General features: G+C 37.8%; 1 protein-coding gene across 2 annotated transcripts in view; it reads left to right on the top strand.

The window, feature by feature from the left end:
- LOC138711713 (cholesterol transporter ABCA5-like) overlaps positions 1–22,593 on the top strand; it is a 314,480-nt gene that overhangs the window by 158,658 nt on the left and 133,229 nt on the right. For both annotated transcript variants that reach the window (XM_069842866.1, XM_069842865.1), the window contains exon 3: positions 16,922–17,095. In XM_069842866.1, the coding sequence (XP_069698967.1) occupies positions 16,922–17,095 (174 nt within the window). The remainder of the gene's footprint in view (positions 1–16,921; positions 17,096–22,593) is intronic.

Below are 22,593 nucleotides of genomic sequence, written 5' to 3'. Positions count from 1 at the left end.
TTTGGGCATGTATGTGAGATATCAAGTAGGTATTAAGGTATAAGTTCCAGACGTGTGGAAAGACTCTGTGTTACTTCTCTTAAACACTTACTTACGAAGGGCTTTTAAGGAACCCGAAGGTTCATTTCCGCCCTCATATAAGCCCGCCATCGGTCCCTATCCTGTGCAAGATTAATTCACTCTCTATCATCATATTCCATCTCCCTCAAATCCATTTTAATATTATCCTCCCATCTACGTCTCGGTCTCCCCAAAGGTCTTTTTCCCTCCGGCCTCCCAACTAACACTCTATATGCATTTCTGGATTCGCCCATACTTGCTACATGCCCTGCCCATCTCAAACGTCTGGATTTAATGTTCCTAATTATGTTAGGTGAAGAATACGATGCGTGAAGTTCTGCGTTGTGTAACTTTCTCCATTCTCCTGTAACTTCATCCCTCTTAGCCCCAGATATTTTCCTAAGCATCTTATTCTCAAACACCCTTAATCTCTGTTCCTCTCTCAAAGTGAGAGTCCAAGCTTCACAACCATACATAACAACCGGCAATATAACTGCTTTATAAATTCTAACTTTCATATTTACTGACAGCAGAGTAGATGAACAAAAGCCTCTCAACCGAATAATAACAGGCATTTCCCATATATTCTGCGTTTAATTTCCTCTCCAGTGTCATTTATATTTGTTACTGTTGCTCCAAGATATTTGAGTTTTTCCACCTCTTCAAAGGATAAATCTCCAATTTTTATATTTCCATTTCGTGCAATATTCTGGTCACGAGACATAATCATATACTTTGTCTTTTCGAGATTTACTTCCAAACCTATCTCCTTACTTGCTTCAAGTAAAATTTCCGTGTTTTCCCTAATCGTTTGTGGATTTTCTCCTAACATATTCACGTCATCCGCATAGACAAGCAGCTGATGTAACCCGTTCAATTCCAAACCCTCTCTGTTATCCTGGACTTTTCTAATGGCATATTCTAGAGCGAAGTTAAAAAGTAAAGGTGATAGTGCATCTCCTTGCTTTAGCCCGCAGTGAATTGGAAACGCATCAGATAGAAACTGGCCTATACGGACTCTGCTGTACGTTTCACTGAGACACATTTTAATTATAGACATTTTTATAATAATAATAAAATTAGTGTTCCCTTTTTAGAATTAGATTTTACTGGAATTTGGTGTTTCTGGAGCCCATAAAATTCCATAGTAAATTTGTCAGTTGCCTGAGTTGTTTTAAGAGTTTCTATAGCAAAAACACATTACAGCTTAAATTGTACGAATTAAAATTCAATTTCATTTGATTTGAAATAAGGTATTAACTAATTAACGTTAAAGATTTAAATTCTTAAAAATTATTCTTTGACCATCAAAAAAGTGTTCGAATTATGTAATTTTCATTGTTAGAGTGGGCTATATTTTATTTTCAATATAAGCTACATAATTTTATTTAATATTCAAATCAACTTTAATATAATTTTGAATGTATAGTCCAGTTGATTTACTTACATTTTTAAGTAATAAAATCTAAAGTGTTCAGTTGGCACTGCAATATGGTAAAGCGATGCCGAATATTTTCATGGTTTTTATATCGTACAGTTCTTCCAGAGACCGGAACTTTGGCACAATGCCTTTTTAAATGTGTTAAATCTATCTTAATTTTGAAAGTAAATCTGTACGAATTATACCTTTGTAATTCAAACGTCACAGTTTTATGTTGCCCTTTTCTGCCTTTTTTAATATAAATGCCTAATTTACAAAATAAATGCTTTTTTTGCCTTTATTTGATTATCTATATATATATTATTTATTAATTTATTATTAAAAATTGCCTACAGGTATATTTTAATTTATTTCTATAACCGCTACAATGAAAGTGACTTCACCGAATGTATAGTAGCCTCGTTTAATTATTAGGCAGCGGCATTCCTTTTAAGATTTGTAGGTCTTTATTGCATGCACCGATAATAAAATGAAAATGCGACGTTGTCACGTCTTGTTTGTTGCTGCTATATATTAATATAACATGGAACAAGACACACTGCTAAAATTTCCAACTCTGGTTTATATATACACTCCGCGTGGAGTATTGGAGCGGCCTTCAAAAGACTTGACGACAATGGACAGCGCGACATAATTAAAATTATTGAAACTAAAAAGCTTCCGTCCATACACTCCGCGTGGAGTATTGGAGCGGCCTTCAAAAGACTTGACGACAATGGACAGCGCGACATAATTAAAATTATTGAAACTAAAAAGCTTCCGTCCATACACTCCGCGTGGAGTATTGGAGCGGCCTTCAAAAGACTTGACGACAATGGACAGCGCGGCATAATTAAAATTATTGAAACTACAAAGCTTCCGTCCATACACTCCGCGTGGAGTATTGGAGCGGCCTTCAAGAGACTTGACGACAATGGACAGCGCGACATAATTAAAATTATTGAAACTACAAAGCTTCCGTCCATACACTCCGCGTGGAGTATTGGAGCGGCCTTCAAAAGACTTGACGACAATGGTCAGCGCGGCATAATTAAAATTATTGAAACTACAAAGCTTCCGTCCATACACTCCGCGTGGAGTATTGGAGCGGCCTTCAAAAGACTTGACGACAATGGTCAGCGCGACATAATTAAAATTATTGAAACTACAAAGCTTCCGTCCATACACTCCGCGTGGAGTATTGGAGCGGCCTTCAAAAGACTTGACGACAATGGACAGCGCGGCATAATTAAAATTATTGAAACTACAAAGCTTCCGTCCATACACTCCGCGTGGAGTATTGGAGCGGCCTCCAAAAGACTTGACGACAATGGACAGCGCGGCATAATTAAAATTATTGAAACTACAAAGCTTCCGTCCATACACTCCGCGTGGAGTATTGGAGCGGCCTTCAAAAGACTTGACGACAATGGACAGCGCGGCATAATTAAAATTATTGAAACTACAAAGCTTCCGTCCATACACTCCGCGTGGAGTATTGGAGCGGCCTTCAAAAGACTTGACGACAATGGACAGCGCGGCATAATTAAAATTATTGAAACTACAAAGCTTCCGTCCATACACTCCGCGTGGAGTATTGGAGCGGCCTTCAAAAGACTTGGCGACAATGGACAGCGCGACATAATTAAAATTATTGAAACTACAAAGCTTCCGTCCATACACTCCGCGTGGAATATTGGAGCGGCCTTCAAAAGACTTGACGACAATGGTCAGCGCGACATAATTAAAATTATTGAAACTACAAAGCTTCCGTCCATACACTCCGCGTGGAGTATTGGAGCGGCCTTCAAAAGACTTGACGACAATGGACAGCGCGGCATAATTAAAATTATTGAAACTACAAAGCTTCCGTCCATACACTCCGCGTGGAATATTGGAGCGGCCTTCAAAAGACTTGACGACAATGGTCAGCGCGACATAATTAAAATTATTGAAACTACAAAGCTTCCGTCCATACACTCCGCGTGGAGTATTGGAGCGGCCTTCAAAAGACTTGACGACAATGGACAGCGCGGCATAATTAAAATTATTGAAACTACAAAGCTTCCGTCCATACACTCCGCGTGGAGTATTGGAGCGGCCTTCAAAAGACTTGACGACAATGGACAGCGCGGCATAATTAAAATTATTGAAACTACAAAGCTTCCGTCCATACACTCCGCGTGGAGTATTGGAGCGGCCTTCAAAAGACTTGACGACAATGGACAGCGCGGCATAATTACAATTATTGAAACTACAAAGCTTCCGTCCATACACTCCGCGTGGAGTATTGGAGCGGCCTTCAAAAGACTTGACGACAATGGACAGCGCGGCATAATTAAAATTATTGAAACTACAAAGCTTCCGTCCATACACTCCGCGTGGAGTATTGGAGCGGCCTTCAAAAGACTTGGCGACAATGGACAGCGCGACATAATTAAAATTATTGAAACTACAAAGCTTCCGTCCATACACTCCGCGTGGAGTATTGGAGCGGCCTTCAAAAGACTTGGCGACAATGGACAGCGCGACATAATTAAAATTATTGAAACTTCAAAGCTTCCGTCCATACACTCCGCGTGGAGTATTGGAGCGGCCTTCAAAAGACTTGGCGACAATGGACAGCGCGACATAATTAAAATTATTGAAACTACAAAGCTTCCGTCCATACACTCCGCGTGGAGTATTGGAGCGGCCTTCAAAAGACTTGGCGACAATGGACAGCGCGACATAATTAAAATTATTGAAACTACAAAGCTTCCGTCCATACACTCCGCGTGGAGTATTGGAGCGGCCTTCAAAAGACTTGGCGACAATGGACAGCGCGACATAATTAAAATTATTGAAACTTCAAAGCTTCCGTCCATACACTCCGCGTGGAGTATTGGAGCGGCCTTCAAAAGACTTGGCGACAATGGACAGCGCGACATAATTAAAATTATTGAAACTTCAAAGCTTCCGTCCATACACTCCGCGTGGAGTATTGGAGCGGCCTTCAAAAGACTTGGCGACAATGGACAGCGCGACATAATTAAAATTATTGAAACTACAAAGCTTCCGTCCATACACTCCGCGTGGAGTATTGGAGCGGCCTTCAAAAGACTTGACGACAATGGACAGCGCGGCATAATTAAAATTATTGAAACTACAAAGCTTCCGTCCATACACTCCGCGTGGAATATTGGAGCGGCCTTCAAAAGACTTGACGACAATGGTCAGCGCGACATAATTAAAATTATTGAAACTACAAAGCTTCCGTCCATACACTCCGCGTGGAGTATTGGAGCGGCCTTCAAAAGACTTGACGACAATGGACAGCGCGGCATAATTAAAATTATTGAAACTACAAAGCTTCCGTCCATACACTCCGCGTGGAGTATTGGAGCGGCCTTCAAAAGACTTGACGACAATGGACAGCGCGGCATAATTAAAATTATTGAAACTACAAAGCTTCCGTCCATACACTCCGCGTGGAGTATTGGAGCGGCCTTCAAAAGACTTGACGACAATGGACAGCGCGGCATAATTACAATTATTGAAACTACAAAGCTTCCGTCCATACACTCCGCGTGGAGTATTGGAGCGGCCTTCAAAAGACTTGACGACAATGGACAGCGCGGCATAATTAAAATTATTGAAACTACAAAGCTTCCGTCCATACACTCCGCGTGGAGTATTGGAGCGGCCTTCAAAAGACTTGGCGACAATGGACAGCGCGACATAATTAAAATTATTGAAACTACAAAGCTTCCGTCCATACACTCCGCGTGGAGTATTGGAGCGGCCTTCAAAAGACTTGGCGACAATGGACAGCGCGACATAATTAAAATTATTGAAACTTCAAAGCTTCCGTCCATACACTCCGCGTGGAGTATTGGAGCGGCCTTCAAAAGACTTGGCGACAATGGACAGCGCGACATAATTAAAATTATTGAAACTACAAAGCTTCCGTCCATACACTCCGCGTGGAGTATTGGAGCGGCCTTCAAAAGACTTGGCGACAATGGACAGCGCGACATAATTAAAATTATTGAAACTACAAAGCTTCCGTCCATACACTCCGCGTGGAGTATTGGAGCGGCCTTCAAAAGACTTGGCGACAATGGACAGCGCGACATAATTAAAATTATTGAAACTTCAAAGCTTCCGTCCATACACTCCGCGTGGAGTATTGGAGCGGCCTTCAAAAGACTTGGCGACAATGGACAGCGCGACATAATTAAAATTATTGAAACTTCAAAGCTTCCGTCCATACACTCCGCGTGGAGTATTGGAGCGGCCTTCAAAAGACTTGGCGACAATGGACAGCGCGACATAATTAAAATTATTGAAACTACAAAGCTTCCGTCCATACACTCCGCGTGGAGTATTGGAGCGGCCTTCAAAAGACTTGGCGACAATGGACAGCGCGACATAATTAAAATTATTGAAACTACAAAGCTTCCGTCCATACACTCCGCGTGGAGTATTGGAGCGGCCTTCAAAAGACTTGGCGACAATGGACAGCGCGACATAATTAAAATTATTGAAACTTCAAAGCTTCCGTCCATACACTCCGCGTGGAGTATTGGAGCGGCCTTCAAAAGACTTGACGACAATGGTCAGCGCGACATAATTAAAATTATTGAAACTGCAAAGCTTCCGTCCATACACTCCGCGTGGAGTATTGGAGCGGCCTTCAAAAGACTTGACAATGGACAGCGCGACATAATTAAAATTATTGAAACTACAAAGCTTCCGTCCATACACTCCGCGTGGAGTATTGGAGCGGCCTTCAAAAGACTTGACGACAATGGTCAGCGCGACATAATTAAAATTATTGAAACTGCAAAGCTTCCGTCCATACACTCCGCGTGGAGTATTGGAGCGGCCTTCAAAAGACTTGACAATGGACAGCGCGACATAATTAAAATTATTGAAACTACAAAGCTTCCGTCCTCTTTGACACCGCTAGCCTACTAATTGAACGTGGCTACTTTATATTATTGTCTTTCAGTCCGTTCATATCCTCTTTGCAACAATGAGTGCTGCCGTGCAAAAATGTATAACAGTAAGCGTTTTAATTATCGCTTGTGTTTATTTGACAAGGCAACAATGAGTGCGGGTCTAACGTTATTTTTAACGGTTATTTTTCTTTCAGTTTTCATTGCGACGTTGTTGTAGCTATAGTCCCGTCGCTCTAATTTCCGGCAGCTAATCGCGTTGCAGGTCGGCTACATTTAAACGTGTGCGTCTTGTGATTCGCTTATGAAGACGTTATTCATTTGTTAATGCTGGATAAATACTTAATATAATCGCCAGCCATTTTGACTCTTTCGTTAGCGTTCACAGAAAGCACACGAGGACGTTATTTGCCGCTCAATTATTTGCTGAATTACAGTGCGTTTGATTTATTATCATAGGAGCTACGACATGATAATGTTTAACGGTGTGGCAAATAGATTCCTCGTCTGGTAGCTCGGCAACGAAAGAACAAAAATGGCGAACGAACTACCTACCTAGACTTTGTAGAGCCTTCGCTTCCTAAGACGTAAGCAAAGAGGAGGAGTCACGCCGGGAATTACAGCGTCGCGACTATAGCAGCAAGATGCCGAAATTCAGAGTTCCTTTACGCAGTAAATTGCAAAGTTACGTTAATACTTTTAGATCCGACGTATTTTGTACTGACGGTAAAGTACTTACATGTAAAATGTGTGAGAAATATTTCATATCGCAACATATCAGTACAACCAAACACAAAAATGCACTTTTCAAGGCTACTGGGAAGAAGATTTCTTTGCTTGGAACAGTAATTGCAACATCGAGTCGAAAATCTCAATTATTTGCATTCGACTTATGTAAAGCTTTTCTTGCTACCGAAATGCCTTTGTGGAAAGTGCAAGGTCGTGGGTTTAGTGCAAGGTTTTTGTAATTGCCTTTTATTGCGTATTTTAGCTATTTATAATGCCTTTTTGCCTGCCTATTTTAGCTAATTATGATGCCTTTTTGCCTGCCTATTTTAATGATTCATAATGCCTAGACTTCCGGTCTCTGGTTCGTCCACTTCAGACATAAGTCACATTCTGAGAAAGACTTGAGTACTGAGGTGGCCATGCCTACATAAATCCCTTATTAGTACAGGGTGTTCGGGAAAAACCTGACGAAAGAGAAATAACTATATCTCTGAAATTATTGGATTTATTGTCGTGATGCTTTCACAGTTACAAAGAGAAATACAATAAGTTTTAATGCACCTCTATATGACCACCATTTGTGGCATGAGCTAAGTCCAGACGATACTCAGTCTCCAGCCATACACGCGAAACCACCTCCGGTGTGACTAGTCCTATTTTTTTCGTAGATTCGCCCACGTAACTCTGCAATATCGGTCACACTTTGTCTTTCACAAAACCTCACAGAAAGAAATCCAGTGGGATTATGTCCGGCGACCGTAGTGGCCATGGAATAGATCCGCCTCTCCCAATTCAGCGGCCAGGGAACGTGCCATCGAGGAAAGAGCGCACATGGTTAGCATAGTGTGGGGTGGCTCCGTCCTGTTGAAACACGATTTCTGGTAGTAGTTGTGGGACAGAGTAATTTCGTAGTATATCCAGGTATGTGTTACTTGTCACTGTGAGCTCTTGAAAGAAGAACGGTCCAGTAACGCCAGTCTTCATAGGCAGCATCACACATTTAACTTAGGACTGTCGTGTTGGTACTCAATCATGGCACGTGAAAACCCACGTTTTCACTCACCCAGACCCTGCAGTTATGTCTGTTCACTTTGCCGCAGACATGAAACGTAGCCTCATCAGAAAAGGTTATCGTTGCCAGGTACCTGTCAACATTGTCAACACGTGCCAGCATCGCCTCTGCAAACTTTCTCCGATGGAGACGATCGTTTGGCTGTATAGCGTGAAGCAGTTGCAATTTGTAACAGCGAAGACGCAGGTGTTTGCGTACATCGGTGATGTCAAAGCAAGCGCATTTTTCTGACCTTGACATCGTGCGCGGGCATCAAGCGCTAGATATGCTAGGAGGAATAAGCAGCCTGTTGGATTAAGAAAACAGTGGTGCACAAACTTCAAACGGAACGTGAAATTTTATATCGTTATTTTTATATGGCTTCTTTCTGTTTGTTATTTTCTACATTGTCTGTAAAACAAAAGTATTAACACCTGTTTCTTAGCCTAATATTGCAGTTATGTTTTAAACGTTAATAACATAATAAAGAGTAAAGAAGGAATATTCACACAAATTCCATAATATCTCCAACTATACTGTATTAAGTGAATTAAACACATCTTCATAAATAAAGTGTTATCCCAAAGAAAGACACTGAATACGACATTATAAGTTGAAATTGATATTGATGGTATCTTTAGCCTTATAAAAGTAATCAAAACAATATTATAGTACAAAGCAAAGTTGCCTAGGTATATGTTTTAACTGTAACTAATATTTCATAATAAAACTCTTATCGCATTATGCTTTTAGGTGATATTGGTGCGCAACTTTCTGTTATCAGAATATTAAATTATCTCGAAATCTGCTGAAGCTATATAGCTGACGTTTTACCAACACATAGGCACATATCTTTTGTTTATGATGTAACAGTATTTGCTTTGTTAATTCATTTCCTTACAAACATTTTCCATGCGAATATTTTCAAACATTTTAATACACTATCTTCAGTAACACGTATTTACGATATATTAGATTTACGAAAACATTGTTTCAGTACCTGTAAGGCTACTAAACAAACATATCTGGAAATTTCACTTTTCTGTAAAAAAAAAGTTGAGAAAATATTCCTTTTGAATAAAAAAGCAAACTTGTGAAAAATGAACATTAAAATTAAAACTTACAATCTTATAATGCACTTATACTTCTCAGACAAATCTAAAAATTAACATGGATACAGTTATAATAAGGTTTCGCTCTAGAATATGCCATTAGAAAAGTTCAGGATAACACAGAGGGTTTGAAATTGAACGGGTTACATCAGCTTCTTGTCTATACGGATGACGTGAATATGTTAGGAGAAAATCGACAAACGATTAGGGAAAACGCGGAAATTCTAGTTGAAGCAAGTAAAGCGATAGGGTTGGAAGTAAATCCCGAAAAGACTAAGTATATGATTATGTCTCGTGACCATAATATTGTACGAAATGGAACTATAAAAATTGGAGATTTATCCTTCGAAGAGGTGGAAAAATTCAAATATCTTGGAGCAACAGCAACAAATATAAATGGCACTCGGGAGGAAATTAAACGCAGAATAAATATGGGAAATGCGTGTTATTATTCGGTTGAGAAGCTTTTGTCATCTAGTCTTCTGTCAAAAAATCTGAAAGTTAGAATTTATAAAACAGTTATATTACCGGTTGTTCTGTATGGTTGTGAAACTTGGACTCTCACTTTGAGAGAGGAACAGAGATTAAGGGTATTTGAGAATAAGGTTCTTAGGAAAATATTTGGGGCTAAGAGGGATGAAGTTACAGGAGAATGGAGAAAGTTACACAACGCAGAGCTGCACGCATTGTATACTTCACCTGACATAATTAGGAACATAAAATATAGACGTTTGAGATGGGCAGGACATGTAGCACGTATGGGCGAATCCAGAAATGCATATAGAGTGTTAGTTGGGAGGCCGGAGGGAAAAAGACTTTTGGGGAGACCGAGACTTAAGTGGGAAGATAATATTAAAATGGATTTGAGGGAGGTGGGATATGATGGTAGAGACTGGATTAATCTTGCTCAGGATAGGGACCAATGGCGGGCTTATGTGAGGGCGGCAATGAACCTTCGGGTTCCTTAAAAGCCAGTAAGTAACTAAGTAAGTAACAGTTTTAATAAGTTCTCTTCCCTTTTTCCATTAAATCAGTGCTGGCCATCCCTGTATATATCTCGACCAAGTGGCATATACTACCTCTTTCGTCTGTCTCTTTCCTTTACACTGTAAAGCGCTCAGGCTCTCCTGGGTTCTAAAGTGCGCGCTTGCTCCTATGGCACATCGTCATGGATTTTGGCATTTGCAGTTCTCTTGCCGCCTCACGAATGGATTTCCTCGGGCTACTTGTAAAAGCAGTCCGTACCCGTTCAATGTCATTGTCGTTAATGCGTGGTTTTCTTGCTTTTCTCTGATGTGATTGAACACTGCCTGTCTCCCGATATTGCTTATCCCAGTGCTGTTTCGGACGGGAGGATTTCGGCCTTTGTCCGTTTGGAAACGACGTTGTACACGCTTGATTGACATAAATTCAGCCAGCCATAAAACGCATTCTGGTTTCTCTACTGTGGTGAACGTTGTTCGCCTGTCCCCTTGGTACACGCTCAACTTGCATTCCTAGCTCTCAAAGCAAGACTGACTACATAGTACATACGGGCTATTCCATATGAAATCGATCAGTAAAACACGTCGCATTTTTTTAACTCTATTTTTTCCCTATTTATACAAGGTACTGAGGAGAGTACATTTTCAAAAATATACTATCGAAAGTCAAACAGTTTTCATACTATTGAGCGACAAATTTAGCGTATTTTATAAAAACAAGCCTCTTTCAGCGCTCAGAACTCTGGAACCATTTACTGCAGAACATTGAACGGGAGCTCATTTTGAAGCTGACATTTGGTAGGTTATGTTAAGAAGTAATCCTTATTTTTATTATATACAGAGAGACAGATAATCTGATTTTACTTACTCTTAGGCTTTTTGCCAATTTTTAAAATTGTAAAAAATATTGAGAAAAAAACCTTGCATTATTAAGAGGGATTCGGCATTGTTTGCTTAGTGGCTCGGCGATAAGTTTCGAGGGTAAAGGTAAAGGTATCCCCGTAACATGCCATGAAGGCACTTGGGGGGCATGGAGGTAGAGCCCCATGTTTTCCATGACCTCGGCACTAGAATGAGATGGTGTGGTCGGCACCTCGCTCTGACCGCCTTTTACCCCCGGGAAAGACCCGGTACTCAATTTTATTGGAGGCTGAGTGAACCTCGGGGCCGTTCTGAAAGTTTGGCAACGAGAAAAAATCCTGTCACCACCTGGGATCGAACCCCGGACCTTATAAATTATTTTCACACGCCTAGACTTGAACGGCGCAGTACCGCACGCACTGGCAGAGAGCATTGTTCGTCATTTTACTCCTGTGTTTATCAAAACGTATGATAAATCTAGCCCAGCTATGCGCTACTAGACGAAACATCACATGTTTATGTCTCCTGACCTTGCTTGCCCGGATAGCTCCCGTCTCACAGTCAGCTGGTTCACGTGCGTACTATTTATTTTCTTTATTTGATATTTTCAATACTTTCTTATCAACATACCATCAGTAAAAAATATGTGTTTATTTGTACTGTCAATGTGGAATCTAACCATATACTTTAAAAATATTTTTTCGTGGGCAAAGGCGTCTTAATGAAGAAAAATCTAAATTTCTCCATTTCCATAAAAAGTGAGAAAAACTGTTTATATGTCAATATAAACTTTAATTTCTCAGCATCAAAATAAACCATGATTTTGATCAATGGGTGAAAGGGTTTCGGAGGCACAATTTAAATTTGCTAATTTTATGAAAATACATCAATTTAAATATTTTAAATTTAAACGCTATGAAGTTCTGATGTCTCAAAGTTTGCACAAAGCATTGTATCACAGTTGTCAACGGACAGAAAAAGTTTCATTGTATCTAAAAATTGCAAGGTCAATTGTGTCTATATTTCGGTCGATTTGAGATGGAATAGCGCACACGCTGCACAGAACGAGCTATTTCTCGTTTTCTCCTCGCGCACGCGCGTGACATGCTGCTAGATAACTGAACTTATTGAGTTTCTCTTTCTAACTGTGAAAACATTAAGGTAATAACTGTAATAGTTTCAGATATATAATTACTTCTTTTTCGTCAGGTCTTTCCCGGACATCTTGCATATTACACTCATTTAACTTCTACGTAGAACATACGAGTGGAAATATTAAAATATATTAGGGCCTATCTCTGAGGACAAATATCCATGCTCAGGACGAGAACCCGGATTCTCATGATTTGTAGTTCGTCAGATCACGAACTCCTCGTTAAAGAATCTGGTTATTATTTCGTCATTTTAATAGCAGTAAGAGATAATATCGCCAATTGTTTATGCAACTAGCAGAGTCTCGGTGTATCTGAGGTTGAGTTGTATTCTACGAATGCTGCACTGCCATTTCGTATTCTACGTTAGTCTATCAAAATTTTATAACTCTATTGAAAAGTAATTTTAATAGAAGTTGTATTTACGTAAAACTCTTCGGAACCAAGGTTTTCCTGTCAATTTTTAATAATAATAATAATAATAATAATAATAATAATAATATATTATTATCATTATTATTGTTAATCATCATTGTCATATGATCTTAGATTTTAAAATACAGGGACATCATTTTATTTTTACTAACATTTTTAATATTAACCTGGCTATACCTTTGTATCAACGCCGTTAGCTACCTCCTTTCACGACTGGAGTTCGATGATACTGGCGTAATATACAAACAAATCACTTTACTAGGTATAGGAAGGAAGAAAAGTAGTTCATCCATTTACGTAAACTAGGAAATATCGCAATTTTGAGTTTGATAATTTTCATTAGGTTTTTGTTTAATCAAAATACAGTACTGTACTAACAATGAGTGTTTTTACTCATGAACTGAGCTGTCCATGTGGACGTATTCATTATGCAGTGAATATTGTACTGTCTACAGCACATTAGCGTAGAATATAGAGAATGAAGTTAAATTGAAAAATAATCATAATATGGATATTTAAACACATTTTTGAAAATGGTGGCCGTTCATTTCGATACAGGCTTCAGTTCTTTTGTGCATATCACCGCACTATAGAATATTTTACCTAATTCCAATTGGCAGTTTCGTCCTTCGTACTAGTAACTCATGTTCAAATAATTCTATACCTACTCTATAAAAGAGTACCTTACGTACTGTAAATTCAATCTTCACTTCTGCCCGATCCGAAAAGATAAAATTACTCAGACATACTATCTACTGTCCGTCCAAGTGGTTATGTCGTAGGGTCGTAGAAAGGGAGGAAATCACGTGATAGTTAATTACTTAACGAGGCCTTTTTATTTAAGTTATTTTAAACAGTTGTATAATATTACGTAGACGTCCAATTCCTAAAAGAAATTAATGTTCTCAGGAAAGAGCTAAGACAGCCCAGCCACTAGCTGGCGAATAAAAGCTGGTGGGGGAAACCGGGATACGACGTAGGCAAATGGACGACAGTATCTGTGCGAAAATGATTCAATATTGTAAGCTCTTTCGTCACAGAAAAACGCGAACATATTTTTGGAACGTACTGTTTACTATGACCGTAAGGCTACTATGACTGTATATGCGGTCTTGGATCTGTGTGGAGGACGGTTGAACTTCATTAGTATAAGGGTGGGAGTGAAGTACATACAAAAACTCAGGTACAATAAAAATTGAAGTAAATATAAAATGATGTCCCTGTAGAATATTAATAGGATTGAGTATAGGCCTATCATGATTTTATAAAATGATTCATTTGTTTGAAATTAATAGAATGTGGTAGGTAGCCTACTCACTTATATTGTATAGCCTATATTACTTCTAGTTTGTACCGTAAATCAAAGAAAAATTGAGTGTCGACAACTTATTAATACAGTCCACCAAGATCTTATTGCCATGCTACGCCACTGCATTTCAGCTTACAAAGAGATGAAGCCTGAAAAAGAAAAATTGCGACAACAATATAATTAGACTTGCACCTTTCAAGGAAGAGAAGAGACTAAAGAAATAACTAGTACAACGCTGAGAAATATATTAAGAGATGAGGAATACAAAAAATGGTGCACACTCGAGCAGAAAGGCTGAGGTGTGGCATTATTTGAGGAATACACGCCAGCTAACCATTGGATAAAAATAAGGGATGGTCTCTCTGTATCCGAGTGGCAGGAGGCAATTAAAATGATAGGACAAGTATCAAACGTGCGTGCCATGCCAGGATGGCTCCCAGTGCAGACATTGCACTGAGATAGAAACCTTACCACACGTCCTAGGATTCTGCCAAGATGGAACTCTCATCCGGAATACTAGACACCATGCAATACGAGAACTTATTGCTAAAAGTCTTTCTTCCTTCTACGAGGTTCACCAAGAAGTCCATGCCTTGCAAAAGATGGAAGTTCTCGGCGAGTTGACATCATTACCATTGATAGAAGAAATGGCAGAGCAATTATCATCGATCCCACCGTGCGCTTCGAAACTGCAGTTGAACAATCTGTAGCAGTACATGGAGAAAATAAGACCATTTATGACCCTACAATTCAGTACTTTAGGGATTATTATCATATACTGGGTGTTCAGTTCAAAATGTGTCATGGCTCGCTGTATGCCGTCATGTGGCTAGCCGATGAGCCTAGAGAATTCAATCTTCCTACACTACCGCAGAGGTGTATAACCTATGAGGTAGAGAAGTTGCCTAGCAAGTACGGCGTTCATTCTGAAGAGTACGTACCGATACGTACGGTAACGCCGGTAGTGGCAGGAATGTAAACTGTTTGGAAATACGTACTGTCGGGATATGGGGAGAGGGTTAAGACGATTACTTACGTATTTGTTGACATTAACTTCGACGGTCAACATGGACACGGAGCATTTGATTTGTGTTGTGGAATGTTACCGTACGCAACCGATGATAACAAATACCCTGCGTACGACTTGCCGGCGCAAAACGCAGTTCGAAAGAGGTTATGGTAGCACACAGACCATACAGACCGCCATCTGTTGCTACGACGTTCAAGTTATACCGTACACGTTCTCAAGTTCAGATTGAAGAACGCCTTAAATAATAGGCAACTTCTCTAACATATAAGCTGAAACTCGCTTCAAATCGGTGACCCAACAACAGTGACGTCATGACACACTTTGAAATGAACACCCAGTACAAGGACAGATTGGAGTATTTGGGTTATTGTTCAGAGCAAGGGGAACAATTCCAAAATTCTCAGTTGAATGTTTTAAGTCTTTTGGAATTCCTTTAAATATTTTGAAAATTATTGCTATAGACGTAATGAAATATTCTGTTCAGATTTTACGTAATCACCTGTACACCAAAATCTCCTTATATTCTATTTGATTACTAATAATTATTGAGTAAAAGTACTTTCCCAAGGGTAGCTTCCATTTGAAAATAAACATCGTAAATAGTGATAACGCAAATGTTTATTTTTATTTTATTTGCTTAGTATGCTGTGTCTTTTGGCAACCTTTACTGAAGGGCAGCTACCCTTGTGGGATTTATATATATATATATATATATATATATATGTATATATATAATTATTATAATCTTAGGATTCAGATCTTTCTTTCTTTCTTTATTTATTTTTTCCCATTGAAACTTCAGGAGTATTTTTTTTCTCTCCCGTAATTTTTTTTAACATAATATGGTTGGGAATAAAGGCTGGTTCACAATAAACCGGAAACGAGAATCGGAACGAAAACGAAAACTGTAAAATTGTTAAAATGTGTACATTTAATTGTGAGCATTCACAATTAACGAAAAGCTTGCCGGAGCCCGGGATCGGGAACGGAGAGTTGGCCAAGTTTCAACTTTGGCGTTCACGTTTCCGATCACAGCCCACTAGATTCACTCTATTGCCATCTAAAAGCTATTTTGTCGTATATTTTGTAGAAAGAAGACTGTGACATAACCTGTGCATTATTTTGTTCTGTGCTGTGCATCATGGAGCAAGTTTCATTTGATGAGATTCTAATATTGAGTGTTGAGGGAAATCCTCACGTTTACGATAAGCGGCGCGCCTCGTATAAAGATGAGAAAATGAAGGAGAATACATGGCTTTCAATAGCTGCGTCTTTGAACACCGATCGGAAGTGAATCATATTTTATTACTGCATTGGTTGAATTACACTCTACATATTCATGCTTCAATTCAATAACTACGGCTGTGTTCATTTTTGTTCTATTATAAATATTTATTCTCTAATTATTTTACGTTATGGTAGACTTAAAATAGGTTGTGATAATAAAGATACATGGGCATATTTGTTTCAGTTGAAATTTCGAAGTTGGTTAACCTGTGTTTATGTTGGCTGCCTTGTACTCATGAGAGATTGCCATTGGTCAATTATACACAAATAACATCAGAATGCGTAATAACGACTTTACATATCGTTATTGACATGCATATCGATATGCCTAGTCGTCTACGTTCTCGGTTTATTGTGAATCAAAAATTTTCATATTCACGTCCTCTGCTTCTCGTTTTCATTCTGGTTCTCGTTCCCGGTTTATTGTGAACCAGCCTTTATGCTCCTCAGATGGTCTCCCTTTAGTTGATATTTTTAACCATTTCATCTGCCGTGCTGTGCTGTATTTCGACAGTATGAAAATTCCATTTGGTTTATTATCTCTTTGCAGGAAGTGTTTCTACCACTCTATTCGCTAGGAATTCTGATTGTGATAAAAATCATGATACCAAACCCCAACTTCCCCGTGATGAGCACTCCACGTGGGGAAGCAGATCTGTTTGAACACTTCCAGCAATTCAAGAACCACACCATTGCCATCGTGCCCAACACCACCGAGACACAGGTAATTCTTCCGTTACCAGTAATGGTGAGTTATACAGGTTGAACCAAAAGTCGTTACCTATTGTTTTGCTTCTGCGTTGATATATTGCTGAAGATGATATGGAACACTTAAACATAATTACTTTTCCGCATAATATCTGATTTCAATCAGTTTCTTCAAAAGCCTGCTTTCAAATTCTCGACTGTGGTCGAAATGGGTAATGACTTTTGCCCCATATAAACTTGTTCTTTTCCAATGATTAACTTACATCAAATACCTTACTATAATAATACCGGACAGCTATACTAAAAGCCAGGTTATGAACCAACTAAACAGGAAGTAGTTGGCAGGGCGAGAGGAAAGTGCGGGTTAGAGGGGTAGCCTGTACAGCGATGACACGTTGAGTGTGGAGGGTTGGAGGGGAAACGAAGAACGGAGCTTTTCATTGGACGTCACGTGAAAATGTCGTCTGCTAACGAAAATCTGGCAACGGAATCACGGAGACAGTGTAGCCAAACTTCCCAGCAATACCACGCGCATTACGAGTCGCATTTCGTACAGCGTCATTAGCTCGTGCTTTCTTAAAAGCCGCAATTTTAATTACTAATATTGTTGATAGTGTTATCGAGAACTATATACAGTAGTAACTACTGCGTGTTCAGCGTTTGTCACCGATATGTTTAAAATAAATGTTATTTTAAACATATCGGTGACAAACGCTGAACACGCTTTGAATCTCGCGCCACTATGTGGCAACAGAGCTCAGAAAGAGAGCAACAAAACGTTGCTTCCGGTTTAGTCGGTTCATAACCTGGCTTTTAGTATAGCAGTTTTGCGTGCGAACGACGCTGGTGCTGCTACCCGCCTGCCGGTGTGGAGATACTCGCGAAACAAGCTGTAATGAACTGCAATGTATATTGTTGCTGGGCTAGTTAATAGTTTTATTAATTAGTGCTGTGTTAAAATGTCAGGTTGTATGTGTGTTGTTTATAATTGTGACAATTGCAGCATTACAAATTGCTCCAAATCGTACTTTCGATTTCCGACAGTTCATAAAACGTGAGTCAACAAAATTCGTTATTAGGCCTAATGTCTTTGTCTCTGTGTTGATATAACAATAAAAATTAGCTTTTTTATTTAGGCTAATAAATGAATAGAAGTTAAAATATATTGGAAATTTTAAGGTTTTAGCAAATTAAGTTTTATTGTTGTCTTCATGCCTTTACTAAGAATTATTACAAGCATCAGAATACTACCATTTTTATTTTTGCAGTTGTCAGCAATGGGTATATAAAGCATAATTGTAAATTCATTCCTAATGTCAGAACTGATTTTGTCTCACTAAAGCAAAGAAAAAATATGTAACAATTAATTATTGCGGAAAGTAATATGAAGTATGCAATATTCTCATAATATGCAGCTCTGATATAAGGTAATAATTTTACATTAAATACTATTCAACATTTCTTAAGTGTCTCGTATATTATTCCACAGTAGTAGCTCACGTTTTAAACAACAGTCCGAATCCCGCTATGCTAGTATTTGTATATGTGGACGTAATTCTATCCCACTCCGCTAGATGTCAAATCCGCGATATTTCGCACTCACGCCAATGCTACTAATATACAGCTGTCCGGTATTATTATAGTACCGTAAACTGGGGTTACTTAGAACACAGAGGAAACTTTGACCATTTTTTCAGAAAATCATATTTAAGTTTCTACATGCTGCACTTGTTACAGATGGAGGCAAATTTGGTATGAGAATGATTTTATGATAATTTACCTCCAACTATGTATAATAAATGCAGCATGTAGAAACCTAAATACGATTTTCTGAAAAAATGGTCAAAGTTTCCTCTGTGTTCAAAGTAACCCCAGTTTACGGTAAGGTATTTGCTTGTATCTTCTACGTGTTTAGCATTGTTTGAGAATGTATGTTTCTTCTGTATTTTTTGTTTTGTTTTTGTGTGTTTTATATTGTTTTGTTACTCTTTGTACTTGCTTAGTTTTTAGAGTTATTTTTGTGTGTATTTTTACTTTGTTGTGTGTGTTTTTTGTCAACCTGTTTATTTTCTAAATTGTTTCCTTTTCTGCATTGTTTTGTTTTATGTATTCTTTTTGTGTTCGAGTGTTTTAATGAACGGTATGTGGTTTTTTATGTTTGTTATTGTGCGTGATGACCCGATTGAAAATCTTTCAGACATACTGCTGCATTATTTATAATTATGCCTATAATCCTAAATATAAATAATATTAATACATCATCAAGAAAACCAACTAAAGTGAGGTTAAGAAATATAAACAGGGAATCATTAAATAATTTTGAAACTAATCTTAAAAATGAAACATGGGAATCAGTATATAGTCAAAGTGATATGAACAGTAAATTCAGCGAGTTCCATAAAACATTTCTAAATATTTTTTAATCCATTATTCCTGTAAATTATAAAAATGCAAAAATATGCAACAATAGATGGATTACACAAGATATTAAAATCTCTTGCAAAACCAAGAGATCGTTATATAGGCCTATACAGAGCAGAAATAATAATGATACAAACTTAAAACAACACTATAAAAATTAGTAAAAAATATTACACAAAGTGATTCAAAAAGCTAAAGAATTACACTATAATACAACAATACAAAACTTTGATCATAAAATCGAAACAACTTGAAACATAATTAAAAAAGAAAGTGGACGATCAAAAAGTAAAGTAACAAAGTATACACTTACATCTAACAATACAAAAACGTCAGACCCAAATGAAATTGCAAACATATTTAACAGACATTTTCTTACAATAACTGATAACCTCAACATCCCCCAAGATAATGTTACTAACAATTTAGACTCTGTAACACAATATTTTCCAATAAAATTCCCAAATATCCAAATTTTCCAACAAACAAGAAATAATTGCAATTATTAAAATCTAAAGTCAAAAAATTCCTTACGGTATGATGAAATAAGAAACAAAATATTAAAAGCGAGTTCACATATTATAGCTGGGCCACTAAGTTATTTATGTAACTATTCAATGTTCAGTGATATATTCCCCGAGAGATTAAAATATTCAGTGGTTATTCCTATCTTCAAGAAAGGATAAACAACTTCTCCCGAAAATTACAGACCCATATCACTTTTACCAGTCTTCTCCAAAGTCTTTGAAAAAGTAATGTATAAAAGATTATATCATCATCTAGAAAGATAAAACATTTTAGTCCCAGAACAATTTGGATTTAGGAAAATAAAGGCACAGAAAATGCAACATTTAGTTTAACTGACAAAATTCTGGAGGCAGTTGATAAAAAATTGCAAGTTGGAGGGATTTTCTGTGATTTATAGAAAATATTTGACTGTATAAATCATAAAATGGTGCTAGACAAGTTAGATTATTTTGGAATGTAAGGTGTTGCACACCAATGGTTTCACTCATATCCCATAGATAGGAAACAGAAAATCGAAATCAATACAACTATGAAATCTACCTCGACATGGGGAACTATTAATAATGGAATTTCTCAAGGATCAATATTACTACTTTTTCTATTGTTCATAAATGATCTTGCTCTCCTAATAAAAAAAAGTAGGACATCCCATATTCTTCTCGAAATATGTGACTGGTTCTAAGCCAATAAATTAGTATTAAATTGTAACAAAACTAACATAATCCAAATTCAACCTCGCAAATTTCAAGTGCAATAATTAACAATAGGTCCCTAATAGAAGCAACAACAACAATCAAATTTCTTAGCTTAAAATTCGATAATGTGTTAAATTGGAAAAATCATGTTAAAGAAATTACCCCTAAAGTAACCTAAATTCAGCATGTTTTGCTATTAGATCTATGCAATAGATAGTAATATCAGTACCTTAAAAACAATATACTTTGCATACTTCCACTGGGTAATTAATATTTTGGGGAAATTCCATAGATAGTAACAGTATATTCCTACTATAAAAAAGTACCGATTATTTGAATAATAGTGGGTGCCAAATCTAGGGAATCGTGTAGGTCCATTTTTAAAAAACTACAAATAATGCCCTTGACTTGTCAGTATATTTTTTTCATTAATAATCTTCCTCGTATGTAATCGTGAAAACTTTGTAACTAATTCAACAGTTCATAGCATAAATATGCGTCAAAAATGACTTTCATACTCCATCGGTAAGTCTATCGTGCTATCAAAAAGGAGTGCGTTATATGGCACTAAAAATTAATAGCCTCCCTATGGATATAAAAAATGAAATTCAAAACATAAGATTATTTATGACCAACTTAAAGAAGTACCTAATTTCTCACGCCTTCTATTCATTAGGTGAATTCATGACATTCAACAACGATTCATGAATATTTCTGTGTTGTATTAAGTATTGATACTAAAACTTCGTGTTGTACTAGTAGACTCTATTGTGAAACTCTTCTGTATATATTATTACCATTTAATACGAGAAAAATTCGTACCGGCACCTGGAATCGAACCTAGGACCTCTCAGCTCTGCGCGCCGAGCGCTCTTTCCAACTGAGCTATGCCGGGACACGATCCACGGCGCCGGCCGAACCCCTCTCGTAATGCTTTTACGGCCTTACTACCTGCATTTGAGACGATGCAAGTCATATATGCAGGAGCGCATATTTAAATGTCTTTGTGGCCATATTCAACATCAGTTCGTGTCAACTGTGAACAATTAATACATCACATATTCATTTTGTATGAGGTCTCGCCCACCTCATTGAATACTACACGGCTACTATGAAGTAGCCAATATGTATTATGTATTATTACCATCTTCTGTATATTCAACTTGACTGCTAAGACTACAACAAGAATATGTTTTGTTTTAACAGTTAGTATTATTATCAGTTCACTTTAACCAATTGGATTTAAAAGAGAAATTGTGCATTGAAGTATTCCCAAATGTCTTTCTTTCTTTTTTTTAAATATAATATAGTCATATTGTATTTCTTTACGCACCATTAGACATGTGATGCATTTAATACGAATTTGTTGGTTAAGTTTAGTGTTTAAGTGTTATAAATATTGTGGTCGGAAATACTATCGTCATTTTGTAATCAGCTACATGGTTGTGGACGCTTCATGGAGACGTCATTCAACGTTCGTGGACTGTAGAATAGGAACCAATGTTTTTCCCTTGCTTTCACCCCTCTTTCTCCCAGTTCTGCATCCTTGGTCTTAGGTATCAGCGGTTAGCAAAGCTCTCGAAGTTTATTTACGTCTGTACTTGATGACTTTTTTTTTTTTTTTTGTAATGCTGTTCCAATTTCGTCCAGTTTCTCTTCTTTTAAAACAGTACTCCACCTGTTTGCTTCGTGTCAAACACCGAACTTATAACAAAATCTCTTCATAACTGACTTGATTTGGACGTTTACAAGAGACAATTTATTCTCAAATTTAAAGTAATATTCTCTATTAAATTTGCTCTCTACTTATTAAAAGTATTCACTAATAACCAGGGATGTAGTGGAGGTGGATCGGAGTGGAGCGACGCTC

This window comes from Periplaneta americana, chromosome 13 (assembly GCF_040183065.1).
Source record: "Periplaneta americana isolate PAMFEO1 chromosome 13, P.americana_PAMFEO1_priV1, whole genome shotgun sequence".
Classification (NCBI taxonomy): domain Eukaryota; kingdom Metazoa; phylum Arthropoda; class Insecta; order Blattodea; family Blattidae; genus Periplaneta; species Periplaneta americana.
This window is presented reverse-complemented; position numbering and strand designations above follow the sequence as displayed.